The sequence below is a fragment of the Choristoneura fumiferana genome, chromosome 9 (assembly GCF_025370935.1).
Source record: "Choristoneura fumiferana chromosome 9, NRCan_CFum_1, whole genome shotgun sequence".
NCBI classification, from domain to species: Eukaryota; Metazoa; Arthropoda; class Insecta; order Lepidoptera; family Tortricidae; genus Choristoneura; species Choristoneura fumiferana.
The window spans coordinates 8991366-9006294 of record NC_133480.1 but is presented as its reverse complement, the minus strand read 5'-3'; the positions used below and the strand labels follow the sequence as shown (position 1 = coordinate 9006294).

The 14929-nt window shown below is 36.1% G+C and overlaps 3 protein-coding genes across 7 annotated transcripts in view; 2 read left to right on the top strand and 1 right to left on the bottom strand.

Moving 5' to 3' along the window:
• LOC141431388 (uncharacterized) overlaps window positions 1-454 on the bottom strand; it is an 8572-nt gene extending 8118 nt beyond the window's left edge. The window contains exons 1-2 of the mRNA XM_074092558.1: window positions 304-454; window positions 19-224 (exon numbers count right to left, since the gene is read on the bottom strand). Coding sequence (XP_073948659.1) covers window positions 19-224; window positions 304-337 — 240 coding nt within the window. The 5' untranslated portion in view covers window positions 338-454. The remainder of the gene's footprint in view (window positions 1-18; window positions 225-303) is intronic.
• Window positions 1-6240, top strand: part of LOC141431152 (uncharacterized) — a 25807-nt gene extending 19567 nt beyond the window's left edge. For 2 of the 3 annotated variants that reach the window (XM_074092187.1, XM_074092188.1), the window contains exons 2-4: window positions 918-1117; window positions 4517-4616; window positions 5307-6240. In XM_074092187.1, the coding sequence (XP_073948288.1) occupies window positions 953-1117; window positions 4517-4616; window positions 5307-5395 (354 nt within the window). In that variant the 5' untranslated portion in view covers window positions 918-952 and the 3' untranslated portion in view covers window positions 5396-6240. Of the gene's footprint in view, window positions 1-624; window positions 1118-4516; window positions 4617-5306 lie in introns of those variants that run through there. The other variant, XM_074092186.1, reaches the window with a different exon arrangement.
• Window positions 5667-14929, top strand: part of LOC141431149 (glucose dehydrogenase [FAD, quinone]-like) — a 21462-nt gene continuing 12199 nt past the window's right edge. Inside the window, exons 1-3 of one of the 3 annotated variants that reach the window (XM_074092184.1) lie at window positions 5667-5721; window positions 13400-13459; window positions 14275-14520. In XM_074092184.1, coding sequence (XP_073948285.1) covers window positions 13442-13459; window positions 14275-14520 — 264 coding nt within the window. In that variant the 5' untranslated portion in view covers window positions 5667-5721; window positions 13400-13441. Of the gene's footprint in view, window positions 5726-6061; window positions 6147-13399; window positions 13460-14274; window positions 14521-14929 lie in introns of those variants that run through there. The other 2 variants (XM_074092183.1, XM_074092182.1) reach the window with 2 other exon arrangements.

Genomic DNA, 14929 nt, shown 5'->3' with positions numbered 1-14929 from the left:
TAATTGAATCATACACACCTGTCTTTCTGTTGTTTTCTTTAAAATCAGTGATGTAGAAGACTCAACTTTCTTTTTATTTCTTATAGGCTCTTTTCGCCGGCTTAGTTTTTTTCGGACTCCCTTAAGAAGGCAGTAACACGGATTGTTGTCGTCAATTGATTTTCTTTCTCTGAACAGATCCCTATTTAGATCTTTCGCGGGGGGTTTTATGAAGTCCCATGAATCTACAAAAATACAGAATTTAAAAATAAATGTACCTACTCATAAAACAAAATAAAACAAATTTTTAAAATATTAAAGGACCTATTATTTCCGAAGACAAGCTGTTATAGTCCATTTCATTAATTTTGAAGGTACTTAGTTAAAAAAATCGCAATAATGCTAGTAAAATTGTATCGAAATAAAATTTTGACGCCCTTACGGTGCCATTTCTTGCAGTAATGAGTTGTCATTGTCACTTGGAAGTATAACTGCCAAGTCATCGACAAAAGTCCTTATGAATTTTATCTCTACGCAGGTTAGCCAAATTAAAAGGATTTAACGCACTTGAAGTTTATCAATTGATAAAGATGGATCTCTTTCAAATCTCTTTACATAATCTCGACAAAATGACGTCTTGACATGGTTTTGACTATGCCCACAATGATGCTTACTTGTATCTTGTATCCTGTTACAGCTGTATTATCATATTATAATATGTCGTAATTACAAGTTAATTAAATAAAATTAACTTTATTAATTTATCTTTATAGTTGTCGGTCAAATGATGAAATTATATATATCTTAGATTGTCATCGAAATTGCGACATATTAGACAACATTACGCAAATTTATTTGCATAGATGATTAACTTCTTCAAGTGTTCTTCTAAAAAAAAACCAGGGTGTGATAAACTCTAATTATGTCTCCACCGTCAGCTCCTGTGATACTGCCGGATTATCTTAGGACTGGAATGATCATCCCAGTGTCCAAAGAGACATTCTTCAACACTAAATGGGTGTCAAAGAAGCCTTTGTGCCCATACGATATGCTCTACCACCCTCCCGACTACAACCCAAAAGCCACGAGGTCGGATCGCACGGAGGCCAAGATTATTAGAAAGAATATATGGGATCAGGTGAGACACTAACTGTTCTGCACAGGGATATATATATACAGCAAACAGTATACGAAATGAGTATACAAAATGAAAATTGGGTCATTTAAAATTAGGCGAAACAAAATTATAACAAAGTAAATTGTATACAAAATGACTTTCACTAAAATGAAAATTAGGTAAAATGAGCCATTAGCTTAAGTAATATTAGTTTATCTAAAATTAGGCAAACCGACAATAGGTAAAACAAGGTACAACCTGTTAATGTAATGTAAGCATAGGTATGTACATCTATTACGTAAGTATTTAAACTTCTTTATTACAAAATCACATGGTAGGCGGTGTGTGTTAAAATGAACTTATATCTGAAAAGGGATCACATTCACCTAACCTAATTGATCTTTAAGCAAGTAGGTAGAAAGGTTTATCATCAAATTACCGACACTTAAATAATTGAATTTTATTTCAAAGTCAACGTTTCGAGTTGATCGACAATTCAGTTGGTTCGTGGAATTGTCATTACAAGTAATTCAATTCATATATTTTGAATTTTACTATGATTCATTGTATAGTTGTATTATTTCATGGAAAACGTTTCGTAATTTATTGTTTCATTTTTTTTAATAACAAAACTTACTTCACGTAAAATCACTTGAATGAAATAATAAAAACTGAAATGAACTGGTCACGAAACAAAATTCCATCAAACGATAATACTAGAACTAACTTTGCCATGAAACGTTTTCGATGAAATGATATTCGATGTAAAGTTTGTCGGTAAAACAAGGGACACTTAGGAAGAAACCTATGTAGTTTCTATGGGAAGGTACAGTCACCTGGATTAAAATATTCCACAGCGGAGCCTGTAAAATCTACGAGCACGTGACCAACTCGAGCAAGACATGACAGTTATATATTTGCAACAAACAAATGTATGTTCTAAATGTAACTATGCAATAACTAAGCTAAGTAATCACCAGATCTAGATTTAATGAAGGGAGCAACGCCGGCCCTAATCTGGGTTAGAGCAAGAGGAGCGGTCGCACCAGGCACCAGACTCTAACTGGGCCATTCTACTTTTAAGTAACCATTAATGTTTTGTGAAATATAAGGCACCTAGTGATTATTTTCAAGTGTAAATAACTTATATAATAACTGAAATTACGAAATTTAATCTTTTAAAGCAAAACAAGTATAAATTTAAAGAAATTTAGTGGAAATAATTGGTTACTCAGCGGAAAATACACCAACTTCCATACAAATGGCGGAGCATGTCCACTGCGTTACCTACTTTATAGATAATAATGATTACTTTTTATACGTAGTGATAATTTTAAATGTAAGCTTAATTATGTGCCTATTTAAATGTTTAATGATAAAACCGAGCACTTTACCGTTTTTGTAAAAACAAAATTTGAAGAGCACATTACAAAAAAAAATGACTGGTCAACAAAAAGTAGAATGACCAACTATCAAAGAAGTGCAAAATTCGAACGTCCTGTCTTGCCGTTCCGCTGACTCTTATATTATTTAAAAATATATGAACTTCGATTTTCGAATATCGTTGCAGCCCCCAAATGGCACGGGTGCCATTTTCCAGTTTCTAGTGCAAAATTATGATCGCGCATTTTTAGAGACGCGCATGTGCTGTAGACAATCTCGCTCTACGAGTACCTTGACCAAGGGCTAGAGTCGGCGCTGGAAAGGAGTCCCCGTTGTTTTCGTTCTATCCCGTAACGATTAATAACACAAACCTCAAACTCAGAATGATAATACCTACCTAGAGAGAAATAAACTGCATAACAACAAAACAAAATTCGGCACCAGGCATGAGTCGATATTAGGGAAAACAATTTAACGTTACTTGTCATGCATCCCCTTAATTATCCGGAGCCAAAATGGCAAAAACAGAACCCTTATAGTTTCGCCATGTCTGTGTCTATCTGCCCGCCCGTCCGCGGCTTTGCTCAGGGACTGTCAGTGCTAGAAAGCTGTAACTTTGCACGGATATATATGTAAACTATGCCGAGAAAATGTAACAATAAAAAATAAAAAAATAAATTTTTAGGGTACCTCCCATAGACGTAAAGTGGGGGTGTTTTTTTTTCTCATCCAATCCTATAATGTGGGGTATCGTTGGATAGGTCTTTTAAAACCACAACCAAGGGGTTTGCTAAGACGATTGTTCGATTCAGTGATTTTTTTGCGAAATATTCAACTTTAAAGTTCTAAAATCTAGTGGTGGGTGGAAAATTTTGAAAAAAATCAGGATGGTAGTAAGTATATCAAACTTACAAGGAAAACGGCTAAGTTTGCTTGAGAAAAATTAGTAGTTTATGAGGAAATAGCAGCCTAAGGTGTAAAATATACCTAAGCTTGGAAGATTATTATTATTAGATATTTTTTTCGTAATGGCTACGGAACCCTAGTTTGGGCGTGTCCGACACGCTCTTGGCCGGTTTTTATTTTGTTGTCGTTTTTTTTTTTCATTTTGAGTTCCTCATTTTATACTAAATTTTCAGTTTAATTACGAAATTTCCATACATTCTGTGTAACTCAATGGAAAAATTTGTAGGACATAGTGTGAAATTGGGCTTACCATACTCAGAATAAGCAACTTTACCAATTCACCAAATTGCATTGAAATCTGAGAAAAAAAAGATCGACAACAAAATAAAAAATGGCCCAAATATCAGCTGTTTCGGTTTGGCTCGATACCTAATGTAGGGATATATGTTTAACGTCCGCAAAATATGTTCTTTATAATTTTTAACAAAATGTATTTAACTCTACCTCGTAATTTTTTATTTGTTTGCTTCAAATTTTGTAAATGAATTTTGGTTGGGTAACACTGCAATACAGTCAATAAAAAGTAAGTACATTTAGAAAAAAAAGCATCTATTAAAAATTAAAAATGAAATTCTTAACAATTTTTTTTTTAGGTTCCTATTTCAGTAATAAAACAATAAGGCAGATGTTCACATTGATTTGTAAGTGAAAATAGCCTTTAATGTTTTAAGCCGTACAAGTAACATTGAACCTTATGGTGGTACGGCCATGGACTTTAATTCATGAGCCACCAGGAACCTTTTAAAAAGAAAATGACGTTTACTGTGCAATGGTTCCATCCATGGTGGCTCACGAATAAAAGTCCTTGACCGTAACTTACCTAAAGGATTTTTTGATTAACTGTAGGTACATAATGAATGAACTTCCTCTTGTTGTATAAAGTATACACACACACAACACAACACAAACATCACGCCTGTATTCCCAGATGGGGTAGGCATCGGAGGCTTCGGAGCCACTTTTAGCAATTTTAGATTTTAAGTTTGACAAAAACGGTACAATAGTGACAGGCATAAAGTATAATAATAACTAAGATATTAATAATAGACTTTTTTTGTGATCTTTTTTCAGGAATATCACAAAGGAATAGCTTCAACGACGCACTTCCAACTCGGTCGCCCGAAATGGAAGACCGCCGATATACCAACTAAGCAATATGTGAGAGCCCAAGGTAAAACACGTTCTTATCCCGTAAACATCATATCAAGTCGTCCTTTAAAGTACCATCCCAAATAATAGGTCGGGAACCACTGGTGGGTCACAAGTGGATACCGAGGGATCCCATAAATAAATTATAAGCCGTAGAGGTCCCTAAAAACATACATTACACATTACACTACATTTAACATACATACAACTAACACCATGTACCTAACATATTTATAAGTAATACTAACAACTGATGGATCCTAGTTATCTGAATAAATAAATTTTATTATTATTATTGAAACGGTGAAACAACTGGCACTTGAGGTATTCCATCTTAGGCCTCTAGGTTGGCAACGCATCTGCAATACCCTGGTGTTGCAGTTGTCTATGGGCGGTGGTGATCTCTTACCACCAGGAGACCCACTTGCTCGTTTGCCATCCAGTCGAATAAAAAAAAAAAAATATTATTATTAAAAAACGTGACTCGGTGGCCCCATGTGCCCCTTATGTATGACAAAGACGCTACCGATAGAACCTTTTCTCATTTAACGTTTTACGACGTTCTACTATGAAAACGCCTTACACATTTAAAAGGTCATGGCTAAATGAGAGCTATCGCTGCCTTTGTTATCAGGTGGCATACCTATGGTGTTATCCTCTTTATCTTTTGTTTATGTTGTTGTTTATTTGTTTGTATATTCTCCATTTTCAGTGAAGAGTGAAAATCCTCATATGCGTATCTACCATGTGGTTGAATGGGCCATACTACTCAGCGACGGCAAGCCCAGTCTGTGTGACTGAAATAAGGGGAAAGCAGTCCTTACAATCGAACTACGGGACCAATAAATTTGTAAAATTGCTCATTTGAACAGCGAACAAAAATGACAGCCGCAAAAAAACAGGAAACTTAGTTCTGTTTACACTAATAAGTAGTGCAAAAGAATGTTTGAAATACAAATTCTCGTTAAGGAAGTGCATACGGATAAGGATATTACCCTATTAGTTAAATTATGGGCATATATTATACAAATAGTTAAGAGGTGCGCCTAAAAATTAGGCTCGCATCAGTTCACGCGTTGCCTGCTAAAACGAAACAACGCTAGCTGAAGAAACATTACGGGTACGGGGTAGGTATGTTACAAAAACTAAACGCGGAAAACTGAAGATTAAAAAATAAATAACAAATAAGCTCATAATTTATTAATATTATCATTATCTCATACTCGTATCTAATCAAACACGGGAGAACTCTACGATGACAGACATATTAAATGCATTTCGATATTAAACAATTAACATAATAATGTGGTGGATAACAATCTTCTATCTGTGATACGTGTTGTGTTTGTGTGCAAGACGAATCAGCACAATTTAATCTTTCACATCCTTTCGTTGGTTGTAAGAGAACATATTTATAGCGAAAAAACGCGATAACGTCTCATTGTTTTTGGGTGCATATGACCGGGTGAATCCTTGAGGTCGATATCCTTAAAACAACCTGTTTTGTGGTCACGGCGCGGACTAACTGTTTCAAGAGAATACGAAACTTGATGTGAGTGCTTTGCATTACTTTTGCACAAATTTAGGTACACTTAGTGCTTTGACCAACGTTTGGTTGTGCTCAACTCTGATCAATTAAATTTTGATACAAGAAAATATAGTCATTTTTATTGCTAACCTGTTCTTCAATCAAAATCTTTTGTCTTCTATTTAAAAAATAAATGGTGCTTTGAATGGGGTCGGGTGGACCGTGGCCACCCCAGATGGTCCAGTACCCACCCCAGGATGTTGGGCTACCAATTCGAAATTCTATAATACTTACTGATATCTTCACACAAAAAACCCCCGACAAAAAAGACAACTAAAAAGTAAATATAATTATGCACTACCTAGCTGTTGCCCGCGACTTCATCTGCGAAGAATTCGTTTATCCCTATCCCGCGGGGACTATGCTGATTTCCCTCAAAATTAGCCTTACTTAGTTAATTTAGTATAAGTACCTAGTAATATTTTTTTACCTAAGCGTCGTCGGTGTCGAGGGACCGCTAAGGTAAATACTTTAAAAAATACAACATAATATGTACTTTAGTTTCCTGTTAACCTTAGCGGTCCCCCGCCACCGACGACGCTTAGATAAAAAAAATATTACTAGGTAAGTACCTACTTATACTAAATTAACTAAGGCTAATTTTGCGGGAAATCAGCATAGTCCCCGCGGGTTTGGGATAAACGAATTCTTCGCAGGTGAAGTCGCGGGCAACAGCTAGGCAGTGCATAATTATTTTTTACTTTTTAGTTGTCTTTTTTGGCGGCGTTTTTTTGTCGGCGTTTTTTTTCGGGCGTTTAATGGTGTCGGGGGTTTTTAAAAAAAATTAATTTAAGTTTTTTATTTCATGTTTTTTAAACTGGTATATTATTATTTTTAAAATGTAAGTTAGTGTGTTGGATATCCTGGCTGCAGCATCAGCTCATCGTGTTGCCACCATTGCATTGTATGTAGAATCAAATACTGATCAAAAGGAATCAAACACGACATATCTGCTATTATTTTTTCAAGAGTGTACTGGTGTGCTGGATATCCTGGATGCAGCATCAGCTCGTCGTGTTGCCACCACTGCATTGTATGTAGAATCAATTACTGATCAAAACGAATCCAAACACGACATAATAAGTATGTGCTACTATTTTTTAACCCCCGACGAAAAAGAGGGGTGTTATAAGTTTGACCGCTATGTGTGTCTGTGTGTCTGTGTGTCTGTGTGTCTGTGTGTCTGTGTGTCTGTGTGTCTGTCTGTGGCACCGTAGCTCTTAAACGGGTGGACCGATTTGAATGCGGTTTTTTTTATTTGAAAGCTGGTTTTCTAGCGATGGATCTTAGACATGATTTATCAAAATCGGTTCAGCCGTTTCAAGATCATCAGATCTTTTGTTCGCTGCGGTAGGAATCTTAGATGCATAATGGATATTTACTTTACTTTCAAACATATTTGGGACCTAAAATTTGAAACACCCATGTATGCTATATAGCTACGCAAGATTATGGAATCTCGGCCTGATGCTGCAGCCAGGATATCCAGAACACTAGTAGGTACACTCTTAATAAAACTATAGCAGATATATCGTGTTTGGGTTCGTTTTGATCAGTATTTGATTCTACAAACAATGCAATGGTGGCAACAGGATGAGCTGATGCTGCAGCCAGGATATCCAGCACAATAGTACAATCTATAAAAAATAATAGCACATATGTCGTGTTTGGATTCGTTTTGATCAGTAATTGATTCTACATACAATGCAGTGGTGGCAACACGACGAGCTGATGCTGCAGCCAGGATATTCAGCACACCAGTATACTCTTGAAAAAATAATAGCAGATATGTCGTGTTTAATTCCTTTTGATCAGTATTTGATTCTTCATACAATGCAATGGTGGTAACACGATGAGCTGATGCTGCAGCCAGGATATCCAGCACACCAGTATACTCTTGAAAAAATAATAGCAGATATGTCGTGTTTGGATTCGTTTTGATCAGTAATTGATTCTACATACAATGCAGTGGTGGCAACACGACGAGCTGATGCTACAGCCAGGATATCCAGCACACCAGTATACTCTTGAAAAAATAATAGCAGATATGTCGTGTTTGGATTCGTTTTGATCAGTATTTTATTCTACATACAATGCAATGGTGGCAACACGATGAGCTGATGCTGCAGCCAGGATATCCAGCACACTAGTACACTCTATAAAAATAATAGCACATATGTCGTGTTTGGAATCGTTTTGATCAGTAATTGATTCTACATACAATGCAGTGGTGGCAACACGACGAGCTGATGTTACAGCCAGGATATCCAGCACACCAGTATACTCTTGAAAAAATAATAGCAGATATGTCGTATTTGATTCCTTTTGATCAGTATTTGATTCTACATACAATGCAATGGTGGCAACAAGATGACTGATGCTGCAGCCAGGATAACCAACACACTAGTACAGTTTAAAAAGATATACTTATATCAAAGTTTAAAAAACATGAAATAAAACTTAAATTTAAAATTTAAAAAACCCCCGACTTAAAAAACGCCAGCAAAAATAAAAATAAAAACGCCCGAAAAAAACGCTGCTTGAAAGACAATTAAAAGTAAAAAATAATTATGCGCTACCTAGCTGTTGCCCGCGACTTCATCTGCGAAGAATTCGTTTATCTCTATCCCGCGGGGACTATGCTGATTTCCCGCAAAATTAGCCTAAGTTAATTTAGTATAAAGTATCTAGTAATATTTTTTTATCTAAGCGTTGTCGGTGTCGGGGACCGCTAAGGTTAATACTTTAAATAATACACATATTTAGTTTCATGTTAACCTTAGCGGTCCCCCGACACCGACAACGCTTAGATAAAAAAATATTACTAGATACTTTATACTAAATTAACTTAGGCTAATTTTGCGGGAAATCAGCATAGTCCCCGCGGATAGAGATAAACGAATTCTTCGCAGATGAAGTCGCGGCAACAGCTAGGTAGCGCATAATTATTTTTTACTTTTTAATTGTCTTTTCAAGCAGCGTTTTTTCGGGCGTTTTTATTTTTATTTTTGCTGGCGTTTTTTAAGTCGGGGGTTTTTAAATTTTAAATTTAAGTTTTTATAGAGTGTACTAGTGTGCTGGATATCCTGTCTGCAGCATCAGGCCGAGAATTTCCATAATCTTGCATAGTTATATAGCATACATGGGTATTTCAAATTTTAGGTCCCAAATATGTTTGAAAGTAAAGTAAATACCCATTATGCGTCTAGGATTTCTACCGCAGCGAACAAAAGAGCTGATGATCTTGAAACGGCTGAACCGATTTTGATAAAACATGTCTAAGATCCATCGCTAGAAAACCAGCTTTCAAATTAAAAAAACCGCATTCAAATCGGTCCACCCGTTTAAGACCTACGGTGCCACAGACAGACAGACAGACACACAGACATACAGACACACATAACGGTCAAACTTATAACACCCCTGTTTTTGCGTCGGGGGTTAAAAAAGGTTTAGGCGGGAATATTGACAAGTGTCAGTCTTTTTTACCCGACTGCAAGGAGAGGTATTGTTTTTCGCGCGTATCTTGTATGTAAGTATGTAATATTCTTTATTACCGCATATCTCTCAAACCGCTGGACGAATTTAGACAATTAAGGTATCATTAGAATCGTCCCAGCCTTCAGCAACCCAAGTGTCCTTAGATGGGTGACGTTAAAAAAAATAAAACATGGCGGCTGTGAGATGCAAATAATTGGGGGTCAACAAATTTTTTTTTCTAATCCTACTAATATGCGTATCAAAGTCAAGAGCTTATCATAAGGATCTCAAAAAACTATGTCACGACTGTTATATAGTAAATAATATACGTCAAAATGTAAGTACAAAATATTAAAAACTAAAATGAAGACTATTCATTTTAGAAAGCTGTAATTTTGCATGGATATATTTCGCAACTATGCCAACAAAATGCTAAAATAAAATATAGAAAAAAAAACTTTTTAGGATACCTCCCACAGACGTAAAGTGGGGGTAAAACTTTTTTCTCGTATAACATTATAGTGTAGGGTATCGTTGGATAGGTCTTTTAAAATCATATAGGGTTGTGAAGACGAATTTTCGATACAGTGATGCCTTTTCAAAATATACCTACTACATAATTATTTGCCTCAAAAAATGGGATGAAGTAAAATTTTGAAATACTTATCAAAATGTTGCGAAATAATAAAATTGCGAAGTAAAGTTATGCCAACGATTGGTATGCCAAATGAAACTTCGGCGAAAGAATCAGCGGGAGTGATAGAAGCCCAATATAATTATAGCATCTAGGTGTAGTAAATGACTATAGCCTACTGCTGCTGACTCGTGTTGGGAGGCCAAGGCACCGACTTGAAACTGGTAGAAAATGATTTTCATGGTTTTTTTTAGTCGGTAAAATTTTTGTGCTACTTACTTATAACATTTTTTTGTTTGAAAATTTTAGTGTGTATTTTGTATCACCACATAAGTTTTACCTCGTGCAAATTCATTAAATTACGTGAATTTGATGTAAATGCTGCATTCAGTTGTATTTGTTCAGTAATTTATATTCTAAGTAATTGGTTACCGTATGACCACGTGACTCACATGTCATATATTATATTATTGCTCAAAGCTATATTTTTGCTCAAACTTCACTTACGGTTTATGGTTAACACTCGTGGTTTTGTGGACAATAGCAAAAGCATAGTTTGGGTAATTTATTTTTGCTGCGTTTTTATTCGCTTTGGGGTAAGTTGTGTTATTATTATTAAACAAGGATAAAAACACCAGAAAGTTAGTGTCGAGCTCGTGTAGAGTTTGTACTATAAATCGCACATGAAATAAAAAAACAGTCATAACTCAAAAGCCCCAAATTTTACACCGTGTTTTTTTTTTTTCCGCCGCGTTAACCTTAAGAAAACATTCAACAGATCAAATTAAGTAAGTTAATTTTTCCAAGACTTTAGTGACCTAACACTTAGGGGCAGTTTCATCATCCATTGAATAATTTTATTTTACGGATAAATGTGATGCCGTCTCTATCTATTCGAACAAAGCAAACAGAGACGGCATCACATTTATCCGTCAGATAAATTTAATCAATGGATGGTGAAACAGGGGGTTAGTGTTTAAAAGAGAATCGAGAAATAGAACTAAGAACTGAATGCCTAACTGCGGTGTCTCGCCCGCCACTGATGATTTCAGAATTGGGTAATTTGGAGTTCTTCCTACTCAGAATCATTAGTACCTACCTATTCATAAGCACTATTAAATGATTTTGAGGAACAAAAAAATGTCCCCAATTTTCCATACAGTTTTTATAAATGTCTATTTTGTAACAACCCATACAAGTAAACCGTATGATAAAAAAAAAATACCAAAATAATTTAACTGACAATACAAAGAACCATGAAAATATTTCTTCACTTGTCATGCTCGTAAAGTTCGTATTTAGATCTAGGCTACATAAAATGACTTTTTATGCTCTAGTGCATAAAGTTAAATCTTCGTCTAAGACCAAGGTAATCCTAATCAGGTCCTAAACAAACCTAATCAAACAATCCTAAGCTAACAAAAAAGTTTCTATATTTTTTTTTAATTTATATAAAACCAAAAATAAATCAAATCAATCAAAATATATAAATAAAACTAAAAAAAAAACCTAATTATATGGTAATGCATGAAAAATGAAAGTTACATTGTAAGTGAACAATTGTTTCCACTGTTGCTATTTAATTTCCTCGCAATCTAAGTGAAAAGCAGAGTGTAAAGCTCGAGCATTAAACCCGCAACCCGCAACCCATGAAAAACTTGTTATTGAGTAGCTCCGGTGGTCAACTGTGGTCTTCATCATCAGTTCCACTTCAACAAATGGTGATTTTCATAGACCAAATGCACGAGTTACTACTACTAAATATACTCAGAGGCCCAAAATTGGTCCTCCCTCCCTCCATACAAAATAATCGTGCTATTACTGCATACATTTGAGGGCCAGATTTTTTGCCGCTCAGTATATATCCAAATCAGCATAGTGTCCCTACAATAGTTGAAGAGTTCACTTGATTTCCTTAAGATCTAATCATCAAACCCTGATTTGGTGATTATGGAACCTAATTGGAGGTAGGTACAAGTATTTGTTTTTCATATCACATGTGAAAGTTTATGAAGATGTTTGGTTTGTTACTCAATCACGTGCCTTAATAAATACTACTTTTATCTATAATACACGATCAAGGTGAAATGCGACTACAACTAATAGCGACTAAAAAAACACGATTGAGACAACTAGATAAGTACTTAAATGCACGATTGAGGTGAAATGCGACTAAAATTTGTAGCGATTAAAAAAATAAACGATTGTGACACAACGCTATAATTAAATATACGACCGAGGTGACATGCGATTCGGCGAAACGCTACAAGGAATTTATGCGTTTGAGGTAAAGAAGTAACAAACGATAATTTCGCACAATACATTTTGAAAAAGTCAGAGGTGCAAGCCCAAGTTTTTTTTCTACTCCTTGAGAGGCCCACGATCCACGATCCCCTGCTTGAGAGGCTAAAGGTCAAGTCCGTGGTGGCCTAGTGGTGGTTTAGTGGTGGTATAGGATAGTTGACGCCACCAAGCGGTTTCCACCAAATCACGCCACCAATCACGTTCTTCCCGTAGATTTTCGGCAATGTAACGCCACTTGCCCGCTCAATCGACTGACTAATTTTATTGCCTACCCTATGCTACTTACTCAATGCACGCCATCTTTGTATTGCTATCATATCGACGTTTCGGTGGGTTATTCGCGGTAGTTCCTTGGCTGTTCCTTCGAAAGAACTATTGGTTTTTTTTTCACACTAGTTCCTTCACAATATGTGAAGGAAGACCTACGTTTATTTTTTCGCATTTGTTCTTTTCGCAGTAGCACCTTCAGTTCTTGCAAAGGAACAAGGCCGAAAAAATAAACGCAGTTCTTCCTTCATCTCTAGGGGCTTCGTATTGTACCGTCCCTTTCACTGTCGTATTAAATAATATAAGCGACAGCGGGACAGCAAGATACGAAATTATAATTTTGCACTTCGTAGTATGGTGGTACAAGAACTAAACTAACTGAAGTAACTGAAAAAAAAACGCAATAGTTCCTTCCGAGGAACAGCCAAAGGAGCTACTGTGAATAATCCGTTTCGGCCACATTGTAGTAGGTAATAGCCACGATTAAGTCCCGAGCGTGTAGGAAATATCAAACGTTTTTTTTTTTGTTTAGGGCTGTCAAATAGAAGTCCACTAACTGCAGAAACTCGCCGAAATGATATTATCCCCTGAGGTGAGTTTTAAGTTCTAATACACATATTTATTATACTTACAATATTTCGGTGCAATTACCTGTCTATACTTATCTACTAAATTTCAAGATAATTCGGCAACGAGTCTTAAACGCATTCACTGCCACTGACGCACATATGCGTTTTTGGAACTTCGCCCAGTGCCGCTGATATAATTATTCATACATCTTGGACGCACATGTGCGTCGGTGGAACCTGTGGATGTCAGGTGGCGTGGCAGTGAATGCGTTGAGAATTATACGTAGGTACGTCTCACTTGCAAGTTTGACTTCAACAATAGTACACCGTAACCACACCGTAACCGTAATAGGTATACTAATATCATAATATAATTCTGAGTCCATGAGTTCTACAGCTATAACAAAAAAACTAGATAGACTCCGTGGTTGGAAGCATGTATGGTATATAATATTTGTTTTGACAGCTTTAGCTACTTAATTATAAAAACAAAATACAAAACTTAAACTTTATACAAAAATCAGATTTTTTATTTCACTTTTGAATTTCCATTTGTATGTAGGTATATATAGTATTGCAGTGTTTTTTAACCTGTGGGTCGCGTCCCCCTGGGGGGTCGCGAAGTCTCTTTAGGGGGGTCGCGTAGCCCCCTATTAGATGCTGGGAACAGTAAGTACTTTAAAAAAAGTAAAAAAATATTTGCTAAGTAAAAAAAAACAAAGGGGGTCGTGAAATATTTATTCATACTAAAGGGGTCGCGTCATGAAAAAGGTTGAAAAACACTGGAGTATTGTCATTGAGATTTGGTTCCTCAAGTTAATAAGTAATTCGTGTGTAGCAATGCAGCTGTCCCTTGGACGATGTTCCATTGGCTCTTACGGACTCTCCCTTATGCGCGGGCGGCGTATACCTCTTCATGGTGCTGCTCGAGAAGTTCCTCAAAGGGCGGTGCGCTCTCAATGATCCGTGCCGGCGCGTGCGCCCCGTAGAGGACGTCGAGCCAGAGTACGACTTCATCGTGGTCGGTGGAGGGTCGGCGGGATCCATCGTTGCTGGGAGGCTGACTGAGGAAAAACATTTTGATGTAAGTAAGGATTTCCATATTGTTTTGTAGGTTTCGAAAATGTCAGGAATTTCAGAATTTTCAATAAAATAGAGTATAATTTAAAAGAAAACACAAAAACAATACGAAAGAAAACAACAAAACAAAAAGAGTACAAAGGCGGAACTTATATTTATGTATATATATATATATATACAATACAATACAATACGACTCTTTATTGTACACCAGAAATAATATAAGCGGTATCAAAAGTAAAGTATGTAAGTGGTATAGATGTAGAGACAAATTTAAAAAATCTGCTAACCGTGCTAACGCGTGACTCCCGAAAATCGAGTGTACCTATTACTTTTTTAATTGTACTTATATACTTGGGAGCAAGGATATCGAGCCACCCTTGCAATTTTTATGTTGATTTTTATGTTTTTAG